Here is a 25,173-nt window from a genome sequence, read left to right on the forward strand (position 1 = left end):
ACATGAACGACTTATAGGAGATTCTTTAATTGCAGACCGGCCAGTTGAACTTCCCGCTAAAGTATCTAGAAAAGTATTTACAACTCTCCGAGATCTTCGACACACACATCAAGTTTATTTCACTGTCTTTCAGTTTCTGATAATTTTTGGCGTGTGACTGGCTGATGAGCTGAATCCTCCAGAGATGATCGGGGCTAGAAGGTAGCCCTCTACAAAAGTCCTTTGTCATATTGGGAAAAGTATGCCTTTGCTATTGATAAGCATCATAAAGGCCCAATTTCATCAATATTTCACACACGTTCAAGTTAATCCATCCATGGTTCACAGCTCCCCCCCGTTTGTACAAACCACACTGTGTGCGTGGTAAATGTCAAGGCTCTCGGAAAGTGGAAAAATAACAAAGGAGGGAAAACAAGAAAAGAAAACATAAACAGCAAAGGAAATGAAACCATCATTCTCCTTGGAATTTAAGAACTTGTTTCCTTTTGGCTGGGGCCACGACCCCTCCCACCGCGCCGATGCGCAGACGTTTCCATTTGAACACGATAACCGTTGCATGACATTGGAAATATTAATTACATTAAATATATTCGTGAGGCCATCCATTTTCTAAACTTGACAACTCTTTCGACTCAAGGATTCTAAACTCGTGTTTTGTGTTTTATTTACCATAGAAGAAACCACACGTGATTGCAGAGTATACAGGGTGGTTCCAAAAAAAAAAGAAAAAAAGAAAAAAGAAAGAAAAAAAAAGGAAACCCAAGTTTGAGGTGATTGTTCAACACATTCTGCAATCCAGAGACTTCGTATTTACTTAGTGTAGGGATGAGTGGGGTGTTAAGCAATAATCCTGAAAAAATGGTAGGTTTAGATTAATTGGATCTCAAGATATCACCCATTACAGATGGAATGAACGAAACTGGTTTGTCCACGGGAGCTTCACTACCCATAAGCATGACTGAACGCAATGAAGACATGTAAAATTTAATTAAGCAGCCTGAAAGTCGCCAAATAATAATAAGCATATGTATATGTCCTGTACTGCATGCGAATAATACTATGTATGAATACTACTGTTTCGTATCTTTCATTATGTGCAAACCTCAAAAGATTTTACTGTTATTTTCGTTCACGAGTACATTTCACCACTTCTTACTGGTTCACTCACAATCGCACTACAAGAGAAGCGTTTGGAAGTACCCGGAGACTGGATATTGCAGACCTAAGTTATCAAGTCACTTCGTCACTGAAAACAAAACATCGGTACAGTATTATGATAAAACAAATAAAATCGAGCTAGAAGGAGAATTAAATCAATACATTCAATGTAGTCAATATAAATGACTGAATAATAATAATTATTATTGTTATTATTAAGCAATTAATGCATCGTTGTCTGAGGTGTTTTCTTTTGTTGTAAAGCGTCTTAAAGGATGGAGAACAGTAAAATTCCGCTCACTTTCTTAAAAAAACATACCTCAATTAGCTGATGTTGAATCGTCACGCGTCCTCCCACTTTCCTGCAAGCTCGTTTGGTCGTCATCCTGTTGAAATATTTTCAAGCGAACGGAATAATTCTGTGATTTCAATGTAACTGCCCCCTGGGGGTGGGTGGCAGCTTCAAGTTTACAGGGTCAGACTCCATACCAGATGATTGATAATTGCCACACGTTGCCACCCCGCCGACAGAAACAAACGAGAAACAATACGGGTGCAATGAGGGTTCGTTTGTAAACATTATTACCACACAAGTCAAATGGACAGCTTTGATTCAAGCGCTGGAGGGCGCACGGAACAAACATCATGATACAAATAGTGCCATAAACGTATTCATGGTGAACCTAAGTTTTCGTTTTGGGGTCATCAAGAGTGTCCATGGGCCAGAAACTAAAATGTTAAAACTCGGGCGATTTTTGAACCAACGACTTTCATAAAGTCTTCCTCCGTTCCAAGCCCGTTTCATCAGTTGTCTCGTAATCAATCAACTGCACACATTCTGTCATGAAACGAAACCAAGCTGGCAACTTTTTTTTGCCTAGACCCAATATCTTCCACTCCAGCTCACATTTTGCATCTCCACGTAATCAAAGGTCGTCTTGACGGCCGCTCTGAAAACAAACACAGAAAACATATGAACATCGACATCTCGTTGCACCTTCTCGGTTGTTAATTGATTATTTATTTATTTTTTTAACATTTCTTGCTCTTCTTCTCAACTGTATGAAAAAAGTGAAACCGCCTGTTTTGGATTACAACTGTAATCAGAATCGCTTTTAAACTGCGATCTGTATTGTGACTGTAATCTTGGATTGGTCCATAGGAGTATTATACCTTTTCTTTCTCATGTCGTGCACCACTATGGAAAATGCAATGATGGGCATCGATGCTCCTCCAAGAACGAGTAATGTAATGGCCCACCATTCCAACGCAGGTCTCGAGGGGACAGAGTTTGTAGGGTCACTAGTCGGAAAATGATGATCTAGGTCACCTAAATCTAGCCTGTGAAAGGATATCAAGCACGCTTACTTCGTTTAAAAATATCTGGGCCCGAATCCCATCACGCAGAGGTGACTGAAGCCACCGCCAGCCATCTTACCGTAGCGAATACAAAGGTATTACAAAAGCTTGCTCGCCATAGTTAACAAATTCCGTTCGTGGCGTTCATAACTACAATGGCCAGCAAGCCAGCCATCGCTGCCGTTTTCGTCATGGTAAAATGGCCGCTGGTGGCCTCGGTCGGTACAAAGATATTGTGAGTCCACAATTGTTTTATGTGACGTCCGTCATCAAGCATAGCATGCTAACAGCTGTTCTCAATTTCTACTATAAATTCATACAGAGTGCTGCTTTACACTTCGTGATACCAGTGATCAATACAGGTGTTTCACAAGAGTGCGCCACCAAGAGTTTGCATCGCGTTGGCCAATCACATTGCGCGAAATGTGCCGTGCCAATACGCTTTTGCAAAGGGTTAACAGAGTTTGCGCGCTGTGATTGGCCAACGGGTTCCAAACTCTTCGCACTATTGTGAATCGACAGTATTGGTATGCAATATTTTTCCCTGTTGAAGTACCTGCGATTTGAAGCTGTCATTTTGGTACACAATGCTTTAATTTTCACCTGTATCCAAGAGCTTCCTCAATTGCCAAACGCTCTCTGAAAATCATACGTTTCAGTTGTTTTGATGTCATTGTGAGCTGTTTCCTAGCAAAAGGATTCTTGATGTAGAAGGACACAACCGTTCGCCTGACCTCGGACAAGGCCCGTATTTTGTAGACCATCACGTCATCTGCACTATAGAATGAAAAACCAGTGACATTATTGCAGCCAAAATGAAACGAAAAATCACCAGAAAGGAACCAAATAGAAATGCTAAAAGTAGACTCCTGCAAGCAATTTGCAACGGGCTTCATACTCACTCGGTTATCTTTGGGTTTGTTAAGCAGTGTCCCTTCGCTGCACAGAACTCGTTGCAGGTAATACTCATTGTAGTCTTGAATTCCTCAAGTTTATCTGACTGGAACTGTCACATGATATTACAGAAAGTGAAATGTTCCATTTTAGGTCACACCAGGTTTATGAATTACTGAAGAGTATTTTAATGGAGAAAACATAAGTTCAAAATCTGAAATAAAACTGCTTGAATCAAATTACAGGGTGGCCCGTCACACGTAGAAGAAAAAATAGAAAGTGAATGGATTTATGGGAATGATAGGACATAAAGAAAAGTGTGACAAGACAAGACAATTTGAATCGAGTGGAGTGGGGTCGATCTGATTCGAGAAACATGCCGTCATACCCACGAGAACTCGACGTCGATTCTAAGTTCGATTCCTCCGGTGTCTATGAGCTCCGGCACGGGTTCTTGTGGGTCTGTAGTCGGTGCGAAAGTCGTCTGGTGACCAGTCTCTTCCCGGAAATTGGGCGGGGGAGGAGGGGGAGGTGGCGGTGGCGGTGGGGGCATTGGCTGTTCAGGAGCCGGCGTTGAGCCTGCGAACACAAACAGTTCGTTTTTTCGTTCAAAGTGTACGAGCTGCATCATGGCCACTTTTCTATGATGGAAATTTTTGTCTCGTCGGCCTACACACTTTTGAGCTACAATTAAGAATCCGTGTCAGTGACAAAGAATAACGCACAGCAAATGACCAGAGGATCAGCCGCGTAGAAAAGAAATTACGAACACTTGGTGACTCGACATTCAGAACAAGATGAATGACCGGAAACATTACCATGAGAGCACTCTGCTTTCTGGTGCAGAAGTGTTGCTGAGAACAAGAACAGAGGTACAAAAAGTTCCTTCATCTTGCTACCGGGAAGTTCCAATGCTCTGGGCTTGCTAGTGACTCAAAGCTCTACCATATTACACGAGCGCAAACATAAAAGTGTTTTGAAAAATAGGGTGGCCATGGCACCAAGACGAAAAAACTGTACGATTGACTGGATATGTTAATTTGACTAATTCTCGCTTCTATTTCATGGAGTTCAATGATTACATTCTGGAACCTGAACTTCAGGCCAAAGGTTCAGCCTGACTGGTTTCATTTGCTCACCAGGCACGCGCAACACTCAACCATCGTCGATTGCAACAAAGGTGACACTAAATAAGCTCATTGTAGAAACGTGTACATGAATGTTTGTCAACACCAAAGGTTAATGATTTAGCGCCTAAAGTAAACTTTGAAAAAGGCAAAGACGTCTTATAAAACGGACTCTAAGTCTAAACTTAGCGAATTTCGTGTGGGATCTTGAGCTTCTAGGACACTTGGGTTCGATATGGAGCACGAGCAGCTTTTCGCTTCAAGTTAGCATTAAAAACCCCGGTCGGAATCTCCGCCGGCCTTCTTGTCTAATGACGTGGCAGAAAAGCTGCGTCAGACGCCTGGCCTTCAGGAGTTTATTGAGTGATAATATTTTTTAGTGTCATTTTGACGCCAAAAATGTTATGTTGACGTGCTCAGTGCGCACGGGCTCACAGGTGTGAGACCAAGAACTCCGAACTACCATTTTATCAAAGCCGTGTACGGTGTATTGAATACGGAAGATTCACAATAGTGCGCCTCCATGAGTTTGCAACGCGTAGGCCAATCGCAATACGCTGTCGACCCTTTCCAAACGGGCACTGGGTCGACAGATTTCGCACATTGTATTTGGCCAACGCGTTGCAAACTCTTGGAGGCGCCCTATTGCGAAATGCCCGTATTAAAACGTAACAGTTGAACTGATGATGTTGGTCTGTACGTGCATGCCGAGGTTTTAAAAAGATCGAAATACAGCTGAACATTGGGGGGGGGTTGTAAGATGGTCTGAAAAAGCCTTGGGATTGAGTTGCCTTTTAAATAAACCACGGAACCACGAGGTTTCCCGAGATCGGCAGATTGTCGTGGGAGGCATTTTGATCAGCAACTCTACGTCGCAAAGAAGAGGCTAATTTTTATGGTGTCCAAACTGACAGGGAAACATCGGCTTCAACATTTCAAACGCCGTTCTAAAATTCTCAAACGCATGTCGTGTTTCAACTTTTGACATCATAATTAAACGTCCCTACGGCGGTGCTGTTTATGCTTGGTATGCACCTTTAACGATTGAAAACTTGAATTGCGAAGTTTGAAAGTTAGACTAAGACATTTGAACGTTGAACCTGGACGTTTAATTAAAAAGTTGAACCAACACGTTTGCCTGGCATGTCCGTTTGAGAACACCATAAAGTAACGATGAATTCTTTAGCATGTGACATATCAAAGGGTCACCAATTTTGCCATGTGCAATTTTCGTTATCATACTGATCCAGCATAAGCCTTCAGGTTTCTGTCATATACGCACTGCCATGTGTGAAGGTTTGGGGGCTCTCTAAATACTGTGCTTGGTTTGACGGTCTATTTACCTATGATGGTGACAAAGTGTCTCGTACTTTTTGATGTTTAATTATGTTTGAGTAAAGATACCGTATTACATAGCAAACAGAAAAAGTGCGCAGCAAGGTTTTTTTCCTTGTGTGCCTTCAACACGAGCAGGTATGTGAGCCATGTGGTTTGAAGGCATAACTATTAAACAAAGTCTGTTTTTACTGCTTCCTCACGGATAAATCTCTTCACCACGGAGCTCTCTGAGGAGTCCACGTTATCAGAGAATAAGACAAGCAATGTTTCAAATACTGTATACCGTTCGCCGAGTCACCCGTGGGGCCGCTGCATATCAAGCCGAGCCCCAGGTGACAAAAGAACCCTGGGACGGGACGTGCAACGCTACGTTATACTAAGTCTTGTATACTTCCAAGATTCTTGTGTTCAAGGCCAACAGTTGGGCAGTTTCCCAACAGCCGGCCAATTTCTGCTACCTAGCATCGATGAAGACTGCATATCTATTCAATGAGGTCAGCGGATCGCAACTAGCAAAATAATATGACATCTGCGTGAAGTGTACTAAGTAAAAACCCAACCAGACCCAACCCAACTTGAACCCACTGCTATCTACTTAAACAAAATTGAAATGGCTAAGAAAAGATAATGGAGGCCAGCCAAATCTTTGAAAAGTCATCAATATTAGACAGAAACCAATGCAGCATGGAGATACTCCTCCTGGGATGACATCACAGTTTTGCGCATAAACATATAAATACTCATTAGCATGAAAACTTTAAATGGGCAGCAAATTACACTTTCAAATAAAGAAACAAAAACTGAAAATGAGGTCAAGTGAGATGTAAAGGTACATTTTGGAGGTTTCATTGACACAAATGCATCGCAGTTTATAAATCTGTGTACTTATTGCCACTTTTGCATAAAGACAGTGTTTCAAAACCTCGCTGGTACTTGTAAGCTTCCTTAAACACATAGAACTCTTTCAGAATGAAGATAGCATCCTTTTGAGCGATTTTTCGCACTGGCCCAAAGTGAAAACCGCTGTAAAGGATGAACTTACAAAGGGTCATAGGGAACACTGGACATGTAACAAATGGTAGTTTTTACTTAATTTTACGAGAGATATGTTGACTCTAAAAATATTTATTCTTTCAAAAAATTGTTGGAAGCTGTGTTTGTTAACTATTCGATAAAAAGCAAGTCTGTAAAAGACTTGAAAAGGTTTTGAATGGATTTCGATTTAACAGCATGGTGTGAACATGGACCATCGTGTTTGTCACGCAGATTGAAACGGCATTTTCTCTGTTGGTGTGGCGTTAACGTCATAGTCGTCAGTATCAACTACCGATTGAACGTCTTTGGATTTATGACAACAGGTAGGCGTATTTACCAAAGAAATAATCGGTTTAGGTCGGCCAGGTTATGACAATTACAGAAGGCGTCAGTACACTAAATGGAGTTAATAAGAACAGTAGAAACTAACTTGTTATCGTCTCCTCGCCAGGGGTACCCGCTACACAGGGACGGGAACCATCCCAAACGATTGGATGGTTGATTGGTCATCATCTAGTAGTCAAAAGGCATATAACTTTCACAGCCGATCAATCAATGTGCGAACATCGCTACTGTGTAGATAAACACTTGTTCCCCAAGGTAGAATGCACTATTGTCTTGTCTACCACTACAGGTGATGAGGTGGTACCGGGCAACGCAGGACTTCTTGACCAAGTATTTGCCCTTGATTGGATCAAGAGAAACATAGCAGGTCCGGTCACATTTTGTACTACGGGCATGGAAATATTTCAATCTGCTCTGCCGGTCGGGAAATTGGGAACGAAAAATTCCCATTGTGAAAATTCTGGATTTTAAACAGCTTGCAATCAGTGGCGTAGCCGGGGGGGGTGTCCAGAAGGCACGTGCTCCCCCCAAAGTCCCCGTGCCCCCCAGGTTTCCCCACTGAAAAAAAAACGGATGAATGGATATTGAACAAGGCTAACAAAAAGTTGCCCCCAAAAAGGGTAAATTAATGACAGTTTGAAGGAAGGTGGAATTTTACAAATTACAGAAAAATATTCTTTTTCGGCCCAGTTGATTACTACATAATACTAAGTGGTTCAAAAGGAAAATCAAGTTTGAAATACAGTACTACTTATTTGCTGGCGCCGTCACAGTCGTCCCCATGATATCAGTGGGACACGACTGCGTGTCCTGTCTGTGAGTCGACGCCACTACCCATAATTTTTTGCTTGTCCCCCAAAAAGCCTTTGGTGGGGACAACAAACGAATTACCATCTTCGGCGAGAGTGCTGGGTCGGCCAGCGTCAGATTCTTGCTACTGTCGCAGATGTCGCAGGGGCTGTTCCAACAAGCCATTATGCAGGTTAGTTTTGATTGTAGGCCGTGTCCGAAACGGGCTTCCAGAGCTAAGGCTAGGTCTAGTGTCTACGCGTCTCCACGCATTTCCAATGGAGTGAAGACCTAAACCTGGCTCTAGACAAAAGATTCAGATGCCACCTTATTACTCGATGCGTCAACAGTTGCAGGACTGAAAGCGAGGCAACGCTCGTGCGTCAATGCGCCTCCTACAGCGCGCCACCAAGAGGTTGCCACAAGGGTCAAGTTTGGACGGCCTGTTCTCGTGTGTTCACGAATAGCTTGATTTGCTGTTCGTTGGTTTGCCGCTCGATTGCCTGGAATAAACAACTGGTTATTGCTGGTAGTTAGTGGCAAAAGCAACATGGCGGCGTTCATTTACGTTCTTCGAAGGTTAATTTGGATAACTTGGCTGAATTCTTTTCTGTTTAAAAAGGAACATTAATTTCTGTTTCATGGAAAATTATTGTTATTTTTTTTAAAAACTTCCTATTGATTGTCTCCAAAATCCTATGAGTTTTCCGTGTGTTCATGTAAAACCCTGACGAGGAGGTGGTGGTGATCCTCTTCGGGGAACAGTGTTCCTGGGTCGTGTTCCTGCCGTTCGATCGTGAGAACAAGAAACCTGTTTCAAGAACAGGCCGCCCGAACTCGACTTTTAGGAGGCAGTGCAATGGGGAGAGGGTTGACTCTCCGCCAGCTGTACTATGCTTGGGAAACGTGAATGGCCCTCTTGTTCGAAGATTTGTTCGAGTAGCGGTGAGACAAGACATGTCCCAATAAATCAAAAATTTCCTCAAGATTCCTCCTGACATTTGCTAACTTTTGTTGCCCTCTTGGTGATGCGTTATAGTATAAACCGCCCGCTAACGAGGCTTGCCAGGGAGTACAGTCTCTTTGTCAGGCCAGCTTACTGAAAGGTATATATCTGAAATCCAACCGAGAACAAAAAGCACCAATAATTCTGGACATGAAGATTTTTGCATGCGAGTTATTTACAAGAAACCATCGAGGTCTCAAAAGTCCAAAGAAGAGCTCAACATATACACTGTATAGCCCAGGATGTGAAAATTTCAACTGAAATTTGATGCTTACTCAAAACACGAAAGCTATTCTAATGTGGAAAAGCGTCGTTTGTCGAATTAATTGATTAAAACAAAATGACATCTCAATGTTAATGTCTCGCTTATCTTTAAGAGCGGCACCGCGTTTTCTCCGTGGGCATTTACGGACGGGAAACGAGACCAGCCCCGACAGCAGGCCTTTGATATGGGGAAGAGACTCGGCTGCAGTGCACCGGACAGCGCCGCTCTGGTGGATTGTCTAAGACAGCAGGACGCGATGGACATTTTTAACGCATCACAACCGGTATTCACTACGTGGCGTAAATCTGTTACCCATGCCAGGGACTGAGTAGACGGGAGATGACTTATGATCGTACAATCCGACCCTGACTATGAAAATTGGAAGGTGAGGATTGGTGTAAACCACAGGACACCAAGGGGGCGCTGTTCATGATACAACTGTACTTGAAAATTAAAGAGAAACTCAAAGGAAAACACGTTTTCTCTGATTTTATCTGTTCAAATAAATATGGAAGCATGCAAATCAAACGCAGTGTCATTTGTCTTCAGAACTCAATTATAACAAGCTAAAAAATTTTTTGTGTGTGTTCATGCCAACATGCGAATTCTGAACATGTTGAATGTAGATTGCGTCATTCTGAGAAATCAAAGAGAACGGGGGAACCCTCGCCCTGTGTTCGTAGTGGATAAACCCTTGTGTATGCCAAACAATGACATGCACAAGGTTTTATCCACGACGAACACAGGGCGAGGGTTCCCTCGTTTTTTCAGAATAACGCAATCTACATTCAACATGTTCAGAATTCGCATCTTGGCACGAACAGAAAAAAAGCCCCTTTTAGTTTGTTATAGTTCAGCTCTGAACACAAATGACACTGCGTTCAATTTGGATGCTTCCATGCTTATTTGAACAGATAAAATCAGAGAAAACATGTTTTCCTCCGAGTTGTTCTTTAATGTATATTTACGCCTCATTAAGTACACCCAAACGGCGTTTTTAAAAGCTTGGCTTTTTGTTTTTTTATTTGCCCTTTTCGATACTCCTGAATACAGTGTGATTGCTGAATAAGTCGAAAAATATGTAAAAATTCCCTTTTTGTTATAGTGGAGTGATGAATTTGATTTAAAAGTGGGGGATATATAGGCCTACCTCCGTCTCCCCGGAACTTATACGTCTCTGCCTCCTCATTCGGACTCGAATAAAACGTATCCGATCCTTTCGGTTTTTTTAAGCAATGACTTCTTACAACACCGGCTTTTGGAGGCATAAAAGCCTATTAAACAAATCAGAAGAAAGCCATGGTCACAAGATGAACCACGGGCTGCGGTTGCAAAAAGCAAGGATCTGTTTTGTGACTGCAACACTGTTCTTCCTTCTTCACAACTACAGGCATGGGTCACGACTACCGTGCCTCCAGTGGTAGTTGATGGGACTTTCCTGGACGACACACCGGCCAACCTGTACGCCACTGGGCGCTACAACCACGCTTCAGTGCTCCTCGGCACAAACAGCGACGAAGGGACCCTTTTTGTTCAAAACAACCCAATTTTCGGTCCAGGGGCGAAGGAGGCTCCTCCCGCTCTGACCAAGGAGGATTTCGACCGAGCCGTGTCTGCAGAAATAGCCAACTTTTTCCACGGTGAGAAATGTTAAAGGAGCCAGCACGAAGAATCCGGTTCCGCCACACAACCTCTGTTATTCACTGGAAGAGAAGCAAGCTTGAAAATATATTGCCCTGATGTTTATCTTTTGTTTTCGATTTTTTAACAAAACAAAGCAAAAATTTCTAACCCCTTTCAGATTGCTTACATGAATGCACCAGACTGGTAATTTTGCTTCAATTTTCTTTTGTGTATATGAATTTGATATATTTTTCTGCAGGTGATTCGGAGGCCTCCAACGCCCTACTAATGGATGCTATCAAACAACAGTACGTCGATTGGTCCCATGCCGACAACCAAACCGCCAATTATTTCAGATCGTATGTGGAGTATCTCACCGATTTCGCTTTTGTCAGTGGAACCGACCAGGTGGCGCGCTACCACGCCCAAAGCGGCGACGACGTCTTCATGTACCAGATGACACGAGTCAGGGACTTCAAATTGTATTCTTCGTGGCTGGGGGCGACCCATGCGACAGACCTGTGGTACGTGTTTGGCGTCCCTTTAGCACCCCCATTTCGGGCATTAATCGACCGGTTCGGGGAGGACGTAGCGCTGTCAGTCAAGCTCATGGAGTACTGGACCACTTTTGCAAAGACCGGGTATGTACGAAGAACCCCCAATCACCCCACGCACAAAGAAGCTGCGTGTGTGACAATACGGTCGATTCACAATAGTGCGCCCTCAAGAGTTTGCAACGCGTTGGTCAATCACAACGCGCCACATCTGTCGTCCCTTTCCAAATGCAGATTGGGTCGACAGATTTCGCGTATTGTGATTGGCCAACGCGTTGCAAACACATGGAGGCGCACTATTGTGAAACGCCCGTATTATAGAGTCGGGCTTTCTATGACGTAATTACCGTTTGCACGGGAGGAGAACAATTTTGAAAGTCATATTTGGGCTTCATAAAACACTTCGATCAAACGGTAGCTACATGAAAGAGATTTCTGGTGAATTAAAGAGGAAAATATACCAGAACGTTTATATACCCCTTGCCACCAGGCGCATGCGTTGGACGCATGCAATCTCTACTATGAATTCAGTTCCCAGTAAAAAGGTCCACCATCATGCTCGTGCATTCCGTGCACATGTGACCATGCGCGCGCAGCTGTGGCGCAGACGTGTTGGCCGGTGTTGGTCCGCGGAGTAATGACACGAAGGAATGATGCAACGCGTCTCGAGAAAATTAGCACATAATGTTTTAATAATACCCGCGACGAGTACGAAAAGAATCAACCTCAGCAGCACCCTTCGTGTCGGGTGATTTCCCGGTCCTACAATTTTCTTCCTGACTGATTGTGCTGTGATCATACCCTTCCCACAACGCATACACTAGTGGCACTTGGGAAGGGCACAATAGAAAGAGATTAGGGGGGGGGTACTTGGGGTAGCCGTTGCTTTCTGACACGGTATGCATGAGATTCCAAACAGGCATATTAAACTACGTTTCTTAATTTTGCTTGTTTGAAAGAACCCCCAGCCTCGACCGTCAGAACTCACCGTCTGATCCCGGTGAGGGTTTCTGGCCCAAGTTCACTATCCCCGACTTGGACTACAAAGAGCTCGACTTGAACCTCACGACCAAGAGAGCCCTCAAGAGCCGAGAATGCCACTTCTGGAACATGTTTATAATCCAGCTCAGGACAATGATGGGTATGACTGATCATGTCCGAAGCATATGAGGAGTGCTTTTAGTGTTTATTTAACAGCAGTTCCTTTTCTAAATCTAGACTGGAAATGAATTTAAGGTTCAAGAAAAAACCCTAATAAGGCAGTCCCCTTCCAACCCAGCGGATGCGCCCCCGACAGAGTACTAGCGCTAGGCCTAAAGATGAGACGAGCGTAAAAAGCTTTAAACAAATATCACGGCCGAGTTCTGAAAAGAAATTTACAATTTGATATGTGAAAAAATTCACGGTACGTTCACTGGCGTAGCTAGGATTTTACTAGTGGGGGAAGGGGCAAAAAGGGGGCTCGGCATCTTATGGGGGGCACCAGCTTTCGGTGCTGTGTTTTTGGGGGCAAGTTTTTGTTAGCCTTGTTCAATATCCATTCATCCGGTTTATTTTTCAGGGGGGGCACCTGGGGGGCCACTGGGAATTTGTGGGGGGGGGTGTGCCCCCAGGCCTTCCCGTGGCTACACCAGTGGGTACGTTCATATGAAAATGAGCCCTGCTGTCAACGTACGCTTGCAAAGCAAAAATGTTTTAATACGGAGCCAATCTCGGGGAAACAGTGTGGTCACGTGGTACTTCGTGGTCTTTTGCAAACGTGAAAAAATGTACATGTACTTTGCCTTGTATTAATTCATTATATCCTTCCCAGGTGTCGCCAACTATATTCAGCATGAGAAAAACAGCTGCATTGATCTGCCGTTTAAAGATGCCTGTTTTGGTCTGACCTGTTCAAGACTTGTGTGGTGTAGTTTGAGTTATCGAAAAATTCTACAGTTCCTTTGCGCCAGACTGTTCATTTCAAATGTATTTGTATTCTTATGACTAGCTGAGGTGGCCGATGCTGAACTTGAATGGAAGCAATCTTTCTACAACTGGAAGTACACTGACATGGCAGACTGGAGGGCTGAGTTCGCCAAATACACAGGGGAGCTGTAACGTCCCTTTCAATGTGAGCGTCGAACCTTGGAAATGAATTGGAGGGAAAAAACGCACTGCTGATGTGTGGCTTTTAGCAGGTAATGACAAATGTTTGGAAAATCAAGAGTGCTTACAGCCACCGCTTTCGAATTGAAAGTTTTCTTCTCTAATTCGTCTATGAGAGGTACAAATCTTCCTGATTTATCAGTAGTCGACTCCATGGACGAAACGCCGAACCATTATTCAATTGGCATAGTACAGGTAATGGGCCCAGGGCATCTCTATTCCACAACGAAGTTGGAAAAAAGGTCCAGTTCGCGTCTGTTTATATTATCAATTATGGCTGTTCTTTAAACTCTTTTTTTCTTTTATGTTTTCCCTTTAAATACGCTTTTATATTCTTTGTTACCTTGGTATTTCCTACATGGATAAATACTATTGTCTTATTTTTTAAAAATTGTTTCATCTGTTGATTTTTATTAATTTAATTACATGTGCCCCATTTTGCCGTTATTTGATTATTTTTACATATAGAGTTTACTGCTATTTGGAATCAAAGTAGGTCGGCTTGATAGCTCGGCGATTTCACGCGTTGAAAGCAGCTGGGATGAGTAGGGATGTATAGAATGGTGACAGCGAAAATGCTCAATAACATAGAGCCGGTTTAGCCCTATGTAGGGCCACTTTGAAGATTTTCACAAATTAAAAATTCGACAAAAGATGTCGAAACTAAAAACGAAACAGAAAAAGATTAACTCCATTGGTGTAAACGTGTATTTTGGTAGGCCAAGGCCTCAAAGTTGGTCGCCGATCTCCGAAGATTTCGTTGGCCGTAGGCACGGGATATAATCAGATGTGGCAACTGCACTGTGTAAGCAGATCATTGACACGTCTTGCAGAGTGTGTCTTGATCAGCACCCTGGATATTGGCGACTTGTAGCAAATGTCCCACTGACCGTGGTCCCGACTTCATGCGATTTCATTATCTATTATTTGCAGTCACGGTGACACAGACACGCACTTTTGTCTTTTACCCTTTGCAGTAAGTTCTGATGCATGAATTTTGAACGTATCAACACAATTTCACCGATTGACCTCTGTCAGTGATTGACTTTAGAGATAAAATATAAGTCCCGTCTAGATAATCCTCTTTATATAGTAATTTGATTTTTGGACCTTTTGAGGACTTCACCATAATCGACGATGTTGTGACAGGTGAACTAAACGAATACGGAATAACACGACATGTCTAGGTTTAGTTTGAAGAGCAATTTTATAAAAGGTAGGGACAGCTAACAATGACCAACATAAACATGAATGCGCCTTTCTATGAACCAGAATGTAGGTTTTTTTAAAGGCTCCACCCATGGTTGTTTGTGCTTTTTTCTGACTTCCCGTCCCTTTTCATTAAATCTTTAATTACCTCTACTAACAGAAATTAATGCTTCTCGTTGAGGCAATGACTTACTTGATGCTGTTAACGGACTGCTCTGGAATATCTTCCTGTGGTTCATACCAAGGAACAGATTTCCTTTCCCGTTCGTTATTCCTGAACAGGAAAAATAAAAATTGGCCAATTAACCATTGTGAACAGATAAGACAGTAACAAACCACTGATGCACGAAGGTCAGTTTGTGGCTTTTTGTTGGTTTAGCTGGGAATCACTTATCTGTACTTGAAAGCCCCCAAGCGTTGCCTAATAACGAGGGTTCTGCTGTTTACAGGGCTACGTGTAAATATGCTCATACAGTTGTTACAATAGATCTCAAGCGTGTATATCGGCGTATTATTAGAACCTTCTTGGATTCAACGGATAACGGTCGTGTAGCAACCGAGAGTGATAGATTTTAAGCGTGCTTTTGTAATCTCTTTAGGCGGAGCATTTTGATTAGTTATTGGAGAAATTCTTTCAAATTTGTGAATCCTAAGGCGACAAAACTGCACAAGCATTGAAAGGCTGAACTAGGTTAACAGAGCCAAAGATTCTTTTCATTGATATCTGCCTAGTCATTTTCACATTTGTATGCATTGCTATATTATTGTTTTCTGTTATTTACTTCTATATCTTGGGTATGAAGTCAATCATTTATATATTAAAGAGTTTTTAAAGTATTTTTTGGTATTAAAGCGTTCAGTCAGTCGATCAATCTACAGTAGCCCTAGCCACCAGCCTTTGACTTCTCAACAGTCACTGTTTGCCTACTTGAAATAGACAACAATCTAGCAAGGTTCGAAAATACCGTGCCAAGTCCCTTCCATGACAATTTACGCTTCATCCAATACTTAGTCTGGTTCCAGGACCCCCCTCCCCAACAAGGGAAAAAATACAATTTTGGAGAATAGATCTGAACGCCGCCATGGTCATTAGGCATTTACAAATACTGTTATAACAATGCGTCTTTTGTTCTCAGATTTGCTGCCATCTGTTTTGTCTTCATGTGTCGGAATACTTATTGCTACCTTTGCACAACAATCTGAATAACTATTTCAAAACTAACGGGACACGGGCATCCCAACTTCATATGAGTTATTTGACAGCAGTTGTTACCTAAACCTAAAAGAGGAATTATGACGTCAGGGTACCATACCAATCAAATATTAACCAAATTAAATGTGAAGTCACCCTATCCTTACTTGACGTTGAGTCACGAGCACTGCGTCTGGCGCGTGCATGAAGCTACATGACATTTTCAGTCAACTTTGGGCGGTTTATGAGGAAGACCAAACTTGATTCTTATTAAGTGAAGCATCTAAGATTCGAACAATGAGCAATGACTATCTGCTGGCGCGAGTCATTCTCGCCCTCTGCACATTGGTGGGGCTGAGTGTCGCCCAAATCCAACCAGAAGTCACGGTGGAAGGTGGCAAACTGGTTGGAGTCACCGAGTTCTTTGAGGAGTCGGAGTTCTTGGAGAACAAGACCATCGACGTGTTCAGGGGTATACCGTACGCCCAGCCACCCGTGGGGCCGCTGCGTTTCAAGCCCCCAGTGACCAAAGAACCCTGGGATGGGACGTACAACGCCACGTACTTCCGAGATCCTTGTGTGCAAACCTTAGAGCAGGGCAATATACTACCTGGGCTGCCGAGCGCCAGTGAAGACTGCTTGTTTCTGAACATCTTTACCCCAAGACCAGCAATCGTAAGTGACAACTTCCTTGTAACACTTCAATGAACGAATTGTGGTGTCAATTATTTTAAGTAGCAAAGACATAATCATGTACTGATAAAGTGATGAAATAAATTTGGGTGTTAATAACAAAAGACAAAAACACGCTGAACTCACAAACAAGTTTATTTCCGAAAAGGTGTTTAACTGTGTACGGTTATCATTTTTGCAATTATGCCAGGACGCCTTCTTTATAGGCGTTTGTTTGTGCAGTGAGCGACGACACTTCGTGCCGCGAGGAGGCCAACAAAAATGTCATTGATCCTAGCCAACAGCAGCATATCATTAACAAAACCTCGTGACACTTACATCCAAACTGTCTTTAGGGCATGATTCGCTTTCAAATTCACTGCAGTTTGGCCAACCTCTTTTGTGTGAAACAGGAACTAGCAACATCGAGGGTCATCACACTTTCCCTCTCAGTGCGGTCTTCCGTGCATTTTCAAGGATGTTCTCTTTTCTTGGCAGAGGATGCACGGGGAGAGAAACAGTCCCGGAAAGAAACATTTGATTTACTTTGGCAAAATCAGACTCACTCGGCAAAAACCTAATTTAGCGTTTTCTGAAGCACCCCTAAAATGGTCGTATTTCACCTTATATTAAGCCATGTCATTGGTGTTAAGTCACGTGATCAGTGTTTTGTCGCGGGAGCATGCGCTGTAACGCTGGTCTTGGTATAATAATATGTCATGGAACAGGGGCGCGTCGGCTCCTGTCAAGGAGGGGCTGTAGTGAGGGTGTGTGCCACTCAGAAGTAAATCGACAGCTCCCAGGATTAGCGGGGATTGTTATCTTGATCTGGGTATTTATTCGGCGTTCACTTCTCAGATGCTTAATATACAGAAGGTCCATACAACAGTAGTAATCCGGCTGTAAAGTGAGAACCAAGGTCAGCAAAAGAGGACAACCCCCCTCCCCCAGCCAGTTGTTCTCACTCCCAGTCACTTACATGACCTTCGGCTATAAATAACAGTTTTCCCCGTTAATGTCGTTTAGTTTTTTTTTTTCGTTTAGTTTCGTCAAAGACGGGGGTTACTCGCCCCAGATGTTGATTCCAATTTCGGAGTAATACGACAAAATTGTAGGACGAATTAGAATTCTTTTCGGAAATTACGGTGCTCGGAAAGTGAAATGTGGTGGTGTTATTTCAACATTTACAGAGGGTAACCCTGCTTAGACGAAATTAAACTTTGGTTCAAGAAATTTCAAATGAAAGAGGTGATAAACTGTCCGAGAAGCCTGTCATATGTGTACATGTACAAGTTGGCTGCAATACGCATGACACAGACATTTCGTAACGTTTCGGTCACGTTCATTAACACAACTAGGAAAACAAATTGAGCCACTCACTAGTAATCAATTCAGTGAACACGGACACATGTATTTATCTCAAGGTTTAACCTACAAGCCTGCCACCAGTATTCGGGAAAGATGCCTACAATCCTCCAAAAGGTGAATTTCTGACCAGCGACCACCAAATGTTCGGTTGAAGCAGTAGTTGAAGATAGAGTCAGTGAGAGTTCTGTCAGCCAAGATACTCGTACTGTACTGCATGATTACCTCTCCTCTATCAATTAACAATTTGTTGAGAATCGAATTAGCACCTTACCAACATTCCAAAGAACTCTCTAGGCAATATGGCGGTTTCACAATAGTGCGTCACCAAGAGTTTGCAATGCGGTGGCCAATCATAATGCGCGACATTTGTCGACCCAATGCGCGTTTGGAAAGGGTCGACAAATTTCACGCGTTATGATTAGCCAACGTCTTGCAAACTCTTGGTGGCGCACTACTGTGAATCGCCCGTATCAAAATGGCCTCCAACGTCTCCATCCAATAGCTATATATTGTTCCCGAGTAGTATCATGAGCCGCACTACTTTATGGTAGGCGACTATAGCTCTTTTTCGTGAGTAAAGAGACGTCTCCCCACATATAGAGGGCAGTATAGGGACTTGTCTTCCATTATATCACTGCACTCACTTTTTGTGTATGGTGCTACGTATTAAAGGGTAGTGTTCCCTTCAAACTGTAAAAATTAAAAGCAAGCGATTGTAAATTTTTACACCCATTCACAGAAAGGAGGCGCTGCTGTCATGGTCTGGATACACGGGGGTGGGTTCGTCCAAGGGTCCTCCGATCAGTACTATGCACAACCACTGGTCGCCTTTGGGGATGTCATAGTCGTCACCATCAACTACCGACTAAACATCTTTGGATTTATGACAACAGGTATTTACAAACGGCAGGCTTAGGCAAAAGCGACTGCTACGTTACTAAAATTCTGGTCCATTCACTGCACAGCCGGGGTATGAGCCTTGAGGGACCAAGAGAGGGCGTAATTTTCTTAACAATGGTGGATCATTTGGTCGGATTCCACTTGTAATGGCACAGCGACCGCTGGCCCAGTTGAATTTGAAATTTTGTGTGTGAAATTCGGTGCAGTAATTTTGAATGAGTCAATTACCTTATGAATTTGTGCGTGACAAAGTCACGTGAGTGCCCAATGCACAGTGATGGAGACTACGATCGCAAACGAGCGTCAATGGCTGCTCGTGCTATAGCTAACTGGAGCCGTTCATCGCCGATATCAAACCCGCTGATTGGCCAGAAAGCCACCCGGTGACGTCGTGTCGTCGCACGGACGGCCGTTCATTGGCCATCACCTAGTGGTCCAAAATGCGGATGTCTGTCAACAATAATCGGCGAACTTCCACGCACATCACATCACATGTGCGTGGACGTCTATTCCAAAGATTGTCCTTGTACGCAAAGCGGGCAGAATGTATTGGTTCATTCTGTGTTGTCTAACACTTCAGGTGACGAGGTGGTGCCAGGTAACGCAGGCCTTCTGGACCAAGTATTTGCTCTTCAGTGGATCAAGAAGAACATAGCAGGTCAGAATATTTTGCATTACGGAGGCCGTAAACATTTGTACCATTTCTAACTTAATGTGCTCTGCTGGTTAGGAAATTGGGGGCCGAATAATTTCCCCGCGAGATCTGACAGCTTGCTATGTAAATTGACAAATTTAACATAGGTTTACCTGGAAATTTGGGAAAATTTGAATTTGTACAACGTACATTCAATTCAAGGCCGATGGAAGGGGGTTATTCTAAAATTCATCACATCTTTACTGTTGTCAACACAAAAGCGAATTCCAATGGTTGACTATAGGTAAGCCTTAAATGAAATTGGCCGCACATTTTTGCCCGAAAGATTGATAGCAGTGCACTGTAAAAACAAGTGTATAAACGCCTTCCTGTTAACACGTAATGAACATATTGAGGTGTTAATAATCCAAAGGTAACCACATTGTGGTGGTTGTTTTTTCAAAGAAATAGGCGTGTTGATGTGTTATTTTTTCGTGGAATCGTACGTTGATCATTTCAAGACTCTATCCACTTGCATGGAAATAGAATTATCATTTGTTAAAAACAAACAGGCATTTTCAGCGTTCAGTCTACTTCGTAAAAACAAATACTGTCCCCAACTGATGCACACATCTGTCTGAAGAAAACCTACAATAAATTGAAGGAACTTCCATAATTATTATCAAAGAAAATTTTGTTTTTAGTATACGTTTTATAGCGGGAGATTCATGAAGAAAATATACTTAAAAATACAGCATCACTAATGTGTGCCGAACAGCCGCAGTCGCCGTCGTCCCTATGTTATCACCATATTTCTTGTCCTACAAACAGCCTTTGGTGGGGACAGTGAACGGGTAACTATCTTCGGTGAGAGTGCCGGGTCGGCCAGCGTCGGTGCCCTGATACTGTCCAAAATGTCGCAGGGGTTATTCCAAAACGCGATAATGCAGGTGAGGTGGGTTTTTTTACTCGGCCCATCCACGGAACCAGTTCGGTGGTGGGACTAAAAGCGAGGCTACGCGTGCAAACAGACTCTCGCACGCCAAGGCTTCATACAACATGCTTAAAGGGTTTGCCAGTGCAGCCTCTTTGTCAAGACAACTTGCAAAAAGATTATGGCCGAAAGCCAACCAAGAGCAAAAATTATCAAAATTATCCTTATCGAGAACTATTCATATCGACGTATTTTGTTGGACGTCGAAAAGTGTAAAGGTCAAAGAAAGGTGTTTCTAGAGCTCGGCATAGCCCTGCATTACTGATGGCATTTCAACATGGCATTTGCTTGTCGCTCAGAGTGGCACAATATTTTCCCCGTGGGCGTTTACGGACGGAAAACGAGATCGGCTCCGACAGGAAGCCTACGACATGGGGAAGAGACTCGGCTGCAGTGCACCGGACAGCGCCGCTCTGGTGGACTGTCTGAGACAGCAGGACGCGATGGCTGTTTTTAACGCATCACAACAGGTACTGTGCGGGTCGAACAATGCATGTCCATTAAAAAAGAACATTTCTGAGAGCGTTATTTTCGATAGCGGAAACGACATTGAAAAGTAAAGTACTAGTGTACGTGGAAGGCTGTATAAGACCTTTTGTTAGGCCCCCATTTACGGCATCAGTGTCCAACTTAACTACAGTTGGGACGGTCCCAATCATAAAGTCTGGCTGACCCAAACATCGCCAAACATCTGGAGATATTTCTAATTCTCCTCCAAGTTTCTATTGCTCGAAAACTAACAACCGTAATCCCAAAATAGTCTATACGACAGTTCTGAAGGTTGAACCAGAACGTGCGCAAAACTGAACCACGACGTTCGATAAGTTGAACGACGACGTTGGCCTGCAAGGAACGTTCACAAAGCGCGAAATAAGGCGCGCAATGTCGTCATCAAGTCAGTTACAATAAGTATTGGTTCACACAGCAAAGCTGTTTTGAATCGTTGATTAAGCACAAAATAATTCACAACAGTGAAAAGTCAACCTTGACTCCATGGGCCGCATGTGCGTTCCTCTACTAGCTAAGATCGCGCAAGGCATTGTGGGAACCAAGATGGCGCGGCAAGATCGCACCCATGAGAACGAGTTTGGTGAAAAGTGGATTCGTTCGAAGTTTAGTATAAAGAGTAAGGCTTTTCCCGCAAGGAAAAGGGGAATAATAAGAAGCCGGTGTGGTAGCAAAAGCAGGGATTTAGTTCGTAAGTGCATGGAAACTAGTGTTTCTTCTCATGCAGGCATGGATCGCGACTACCGTGCCTCCGGTGGTAGTTGATGGGACTTTCCTGGACGATACACCAGCCAACCTGTACGCCACCGGACGATACAACCACGCCTCAATCCTCCTCGGTACTAACAGCGAGGAAGGGTCCCTTTTTGTTCGAAACAACCCACTTTTCGGTTCAGGAGCGCAGGAGGAAACACCCTTCCTGACCAAGGAGGACTTCGATCGAGGCGTGTCTGCGGAAGTAGCCAACTTCTACCACGGTGAGATATCATTTAAAATGAAATCCTCGCAAATGATCGCGAACTTATCAGACCACTCCTAGCCCGCTGAAGTTGAGTGCACGAAAGGAGTAGATTGCACATTTTTTATCTTTGTGACAGATTGAAATGATCTGGTCCTGATGTCAGAATGCGCAGCTGAAACTAGATCTGGATTCAAGATGTGCATTAATCCTGTTCACAGGTAATTCGGAGGCTACGAACACCCTACTACTGGATGCTATCCAACAACAGTACGTCGACTGGTCTCATGCGGACAACCAAACCGCCAATTACCTGCAGTCATACGTGAAGTATCTCACCGATGGCGCTTTTGTCAGCGGAACCGACCGGGTGGCGCGCTATCACGCCCAAAGCGGCGACGACGTCTTCCTGTACCAGCTAACAAGGGTTAATGACTTCGCGTGGTATGAGACGTCATGGATGGGGGTACCCCACGCGGCAGACCTCTTTTACACGTTTGGCGCCCCATTTGTGCCTTTCTTTCGCCCATTCATACCCTTGTTTCGCGATGACGTGACGCTCTCTGTACAGTCAATGACATTCTGGACCACTTTTGCGAACACAGGGTAAGTATGGTGCACCTCCCACTTTCCAGAATTGCTAAGCAGCTTGGGCACATAGAGCTGAGCTTTCTAAGATGCCTGCTGATGGCAATAAAGTCCAATCGTGCGAACGAGCCAAAAATAAGCGATTTTTAAAGTGTCCATGTGCTCGGTGAAAACACTACGGTATCATTTTGCCACAGATAACCTTGACCCCCAATTGCCTCTGAAGCTGGGGTTTTTTTTTTAGAGAAAGGGGGGGGGGACATTGTGTGGATATGTGCGAGTCCACACATTATGCATTATGTGGACTTCTTTTGCGCAGAGGTCCACACTTATATGACACACCTGTACACACACACGTACCGTTGTCTAGTGCCGCCAGGACAAGGCAAATGAGGGGGAAAAGGCCTTCGCCCGCGGACATGGGTGTGATTCGACCAAAAAACATTCAAAGAGATTTACTTCATTTTGTTTATAGAAACCCCTCCTTCGACTCACCGTCTGATCCCAGCCTGGGTTTCTGGCCCAAGTTTACCGTCCCCGAGCTGGAATACAAAGATCTCGACTTGGATCTCGTGACCAAGAGAGCCCTCAGGAGCCGAGAATGCCACTTATGGAACACGTTTGTAGCCCAGCTCATAACAATGATGGGTAGGACTGATCATTTTTCAAATCAAATAATAATGTTCTGATGCTTATTTTACATCGCTTCTGAATTTCTGCATTTCCTTTTTAGGCTGTATGTTTCATTTAAATACATTTTCTCTGTTCTATTGGCCAGCTGATGCAGACATGGCCGAACTTGAGTGGAAGCAATCTTTCCACAACTGGAAGTACACGGACATGGCAGAGTGGAGGGCTCAGTTCGCCAAATACATGGAGGAGCTATAACTTAAACCTCATAACAATGCTCATTCCTTCACAGTGTAGAGCCTTGAGGAAATACTCACAAGCTAATTTTTGGCGTGTAGCGGGTGATGAAAAGTGTTTATTCAAAAATAAAAAAATGCCCAAAGTTAACACCTTATTAATCCAGAAGGTTTTCTTCTGTTATTCGTTTCTGATTGATATTATCAGGCGTTGACACAATGGACAAAAACCAGAAATAGATTTCAAATCGGTACAGTAGGGTAAAGTTTACCTTGGGCGTAAACAAAAATTCCCAGGGTCTTTGAAAACAAGCAGCATCCGAAAAGACCTTTATAAGAGGTAAAATCATTTTGATTTCATTTCAATGGAGTTAAACCTTTCAGCTTTTAATCCAGAGTAGTCATCTGTGGAAATTTAAGTCTGTGGTAAGTTTCATCTCTTTCTTCAATGGCGGTCACCATTGTACATGAGATGCAGTTTTCCTTAGTCTTATCGTTTAACACTTTTGTCTGTACAATGACATCCTTACAGTCTCACCAAATTGCCTTCAAATTTCTTTAAATATGTTTTTACAATGCACTGTCATCTCCGGCGTTATCTAATGGCGTACTAATGAACTACTGTGATGTGGAAATGAGCTGGATTGATTATTATCGTACTTGTGGACTTCAGGTGATCTTGCTCTTCTCCGAAGATCAGTTTGACCGAGGCGACAACATGGATATATGTACGTGTTCTCTCCCGTCGCACTTCAAAGCATGTGATAGGAAAGTGGTTGCTGCGGAGGCTGTCACGCATTGTAGATTAGCATTACAGGCCATCGTTGTTGGTGCGTTTTATTCCTTGCAGCCGACTTATAAACCGTGAGGAAGTCCGGAATGAAAATAGAGCGTTCCTATTCCTAGGCAAAGAGCTACTCCTATATCTTTCCACTACAAGTCCAATCACCAGTCGCGCAAGAGCAAGAGCCGAAGGAAAGTGTTAAAAGAAATCCAAAAATGCAAAGTGGAAGGTACCAATGTCTTTAGTGTGTTTAGAAAGCCAAGATGAGGTAGGCCCTTATGAAATGAAATGGAGAAAAGACCCCAGGTGGTGATCTGATTAAAAGAAGACACTACTGTGAAAACTATGTGTACATGTACTTGCAAACTTCTTCTTGTATCTGCAAAGATTGCTAGCTAGAGTATGTGGGTTAGAGAAGACTGTGGAGCGGATCTATCGGGGCTTTCCAATCAAACGCATACACAACAGACGCGAAGCTGAAACCGGTGGAGTATAACTGTGTCGCCCGCAGGCAAGATCTTCTGCTGTGATTCCAGTCTCCCTTACTCCTAGCTTTAGTAAGTATCACAACGCAGCCAGCTCTAGCTGTTGTAGTCTGCTCTCCAGAAACCAGCATCCCACCTCGGAACCGGTGGCTCCTCTGTCCTCAGGCTCCCCTCAGTTTTGCGCCATGAGCCAGTTCCAATACCACAAGACTGTTTGCAGGCAGCTCAGGATGTCTGGCACAGTGGCCTGCCAGGCCCATATCGGCCTGTGTGCAATCTTTTGCGAGATCAGCATAAGTATGCTGTAAAGGGTTTGTTGTACACATGGTCTGTCCAGTTGATGTTGAGTACCACCTTCAGTATTCCCATCGGGGG

The 25,173-nt window shown here is 43.5% G+C and overlaps 3 protein-coding genes across 3 annotated transcripts; 2 read left to right on the forward strand and 1 right to left on the reverse strand.

Moving 5' to 3' along the window:
* Nucleotides 1–625: 625 nt before the first annotated feature.
* Nucleotides 626–4,460, reverse strand: LOC147797129 (uncharacterized). Its single transcript, XM_087144335.1, has 8 exons — nt 4,230–4,460; nt 3,800–3,990; nt 3,420–3,523; nt 3,121–3,294; nt 2,332–2,499; nt 2,066–2,108; nt 1,478–1,544; nt 626–1,246 (listed from the first exon to the last, which is right to left on the reverse strand). The coding sequence occupies exons 1-7, from the start codon at nt 4,300–4,302 to the stop codon at nt 1,479–1,481; spliced, it is 819 nt and encodes a 272-aa protein (XP_087000461.1). The 5' UTR covers nt 4,303–4,460; the 3' UTR covers nt 626–1,246; nt 1,478.
* A 2,222-nt stretch (nt 4,461–6,682) lies between these two features.
* On the forward strand, nt 6,683–13,924 carry LOC147797130 (cholinesterase-like). The gene is made up of 9 exons (XM_087144312.1): nt 6,683–6,699; nt 7,143–7,234; nt 7,546–7,623; nt 8,120–8,238; nt 9,429–9,599; nt 10,707–10,956; nt 11,199–11,580; nt 12,453–12,634; nt 13,484–13,924. The coding sequence occupies exons 1-9, from the start codon at nt 6,683–6,685 to the stop codon at nt 13,591–13,593; spliced, it is 1,401 nt and encodes a 466-aa protein (XP_087000438.1). The 3' UTR covers nt 13,594–13,924.
* Nucleotides 13,925–16,243: 2,319 nt separating this feature from the next.
* LOC147797131 (acetylcholinesterase-like) lies at nt 16,244–24,659 on the forward strand. The gene is made up of 9 exons (XM_087144516.1): nt 16,244–16,717; nt 18,822–18,975; nt 19,563–19,640; nt 20,448–20,566; nt 20,910–21,080; nt 21,845–22,094; nt 22,297–22,681; nt 23,139–23,311; nt 23,442–24,659. The coding sequence occupies exons 1-9, from the start codon at nt 16,340–16,342 to the stop codon at nt 23,549–23,551; spliced, it is 1,818 nt and encodes a 605-aa protein (XP_087000642.1). The 5' UTR covers nt 16,244–16,339; the 3' UTR covers nt 23,552–24,659.
* Nucleotides 24,660–25,173: the final 514 nt, after the last annotated feature.

This window comes from Acanthaster planci, linkage group LG12 (genome assembly GCF_054643075.1).
Source record: "Acanthaster planci isolate LZ-2023a linkage group LG12, COTS_SCS, whole genome shotgun sequence".
NCBI lineage: Eukaryota > Metazoa > Echinodermata > Asteroidea > Valvatida > Acanthasteridae > Acanthaster > Acanthaster planci.

Excerpts from the sequence above, each read along its gene's own strand:
- LOC147797130 (XM_087144312.1), top strand. Across the intron at positions 7,235-7,545 it reads CTTTGGATTTATGACAACAG|GTGATGAGGTGGTACCGGGC; the intron begins GTAGGCGTATTT and ends CTACCACTACAG. Across the intron at positions 12,635-13,483 it reads CCAGCTCAGGACAATGATGG|CTGAGGTGGCCGATGCTGAA; the intron begins GTATGACTGATC and ends TCTTATGACTAG.
- LOC147797131 (XM_087144516.1), top strand. The coding sequence starts at position 16,340 with ATGAGCAATGACTATCTGCTGGCGCGAGTCATTCTCGCCCTCTGCACA. Across the intron at positions 19,641-20,447 it reads GATCAAGAAGAACATAGCAG|CCTTTGGTGGGGACAGTGAA; the intron begins GTCAGAATATTT and ends TCCTACAAACAG. Across the intron at positions 21,081-21,844 it reads TTTTTAACGCATCACAACAG|GCATGGATCGCGACTACCGT; the intron begins GTACTGTGCGGG and ends CTTCTCATGCAG.
- LOC147797129 (XM_087144335.1), bottom strand. The coding sequence starts at position 4,302 with ATGAAGGAACTTTTTGTACCTCTGTTCTTGTTCTCAGCAACACTTCTG. Across the intron at positions 3,295-3,419 it reads ACAAACCCAAAGATAACCGA|TGCAGATGACGTGATGGTCT; the intron begins GTGAGTATGAAG and ends TTCATTCTATAG. Across the intron at positions 1,545-2,065 it reads ATTACGTGGAGATGCAAAAT|GATGACGACCAAACGAGCTT; the intron begins GTGAGCTGGAGT and ends ATATTTCAACAG.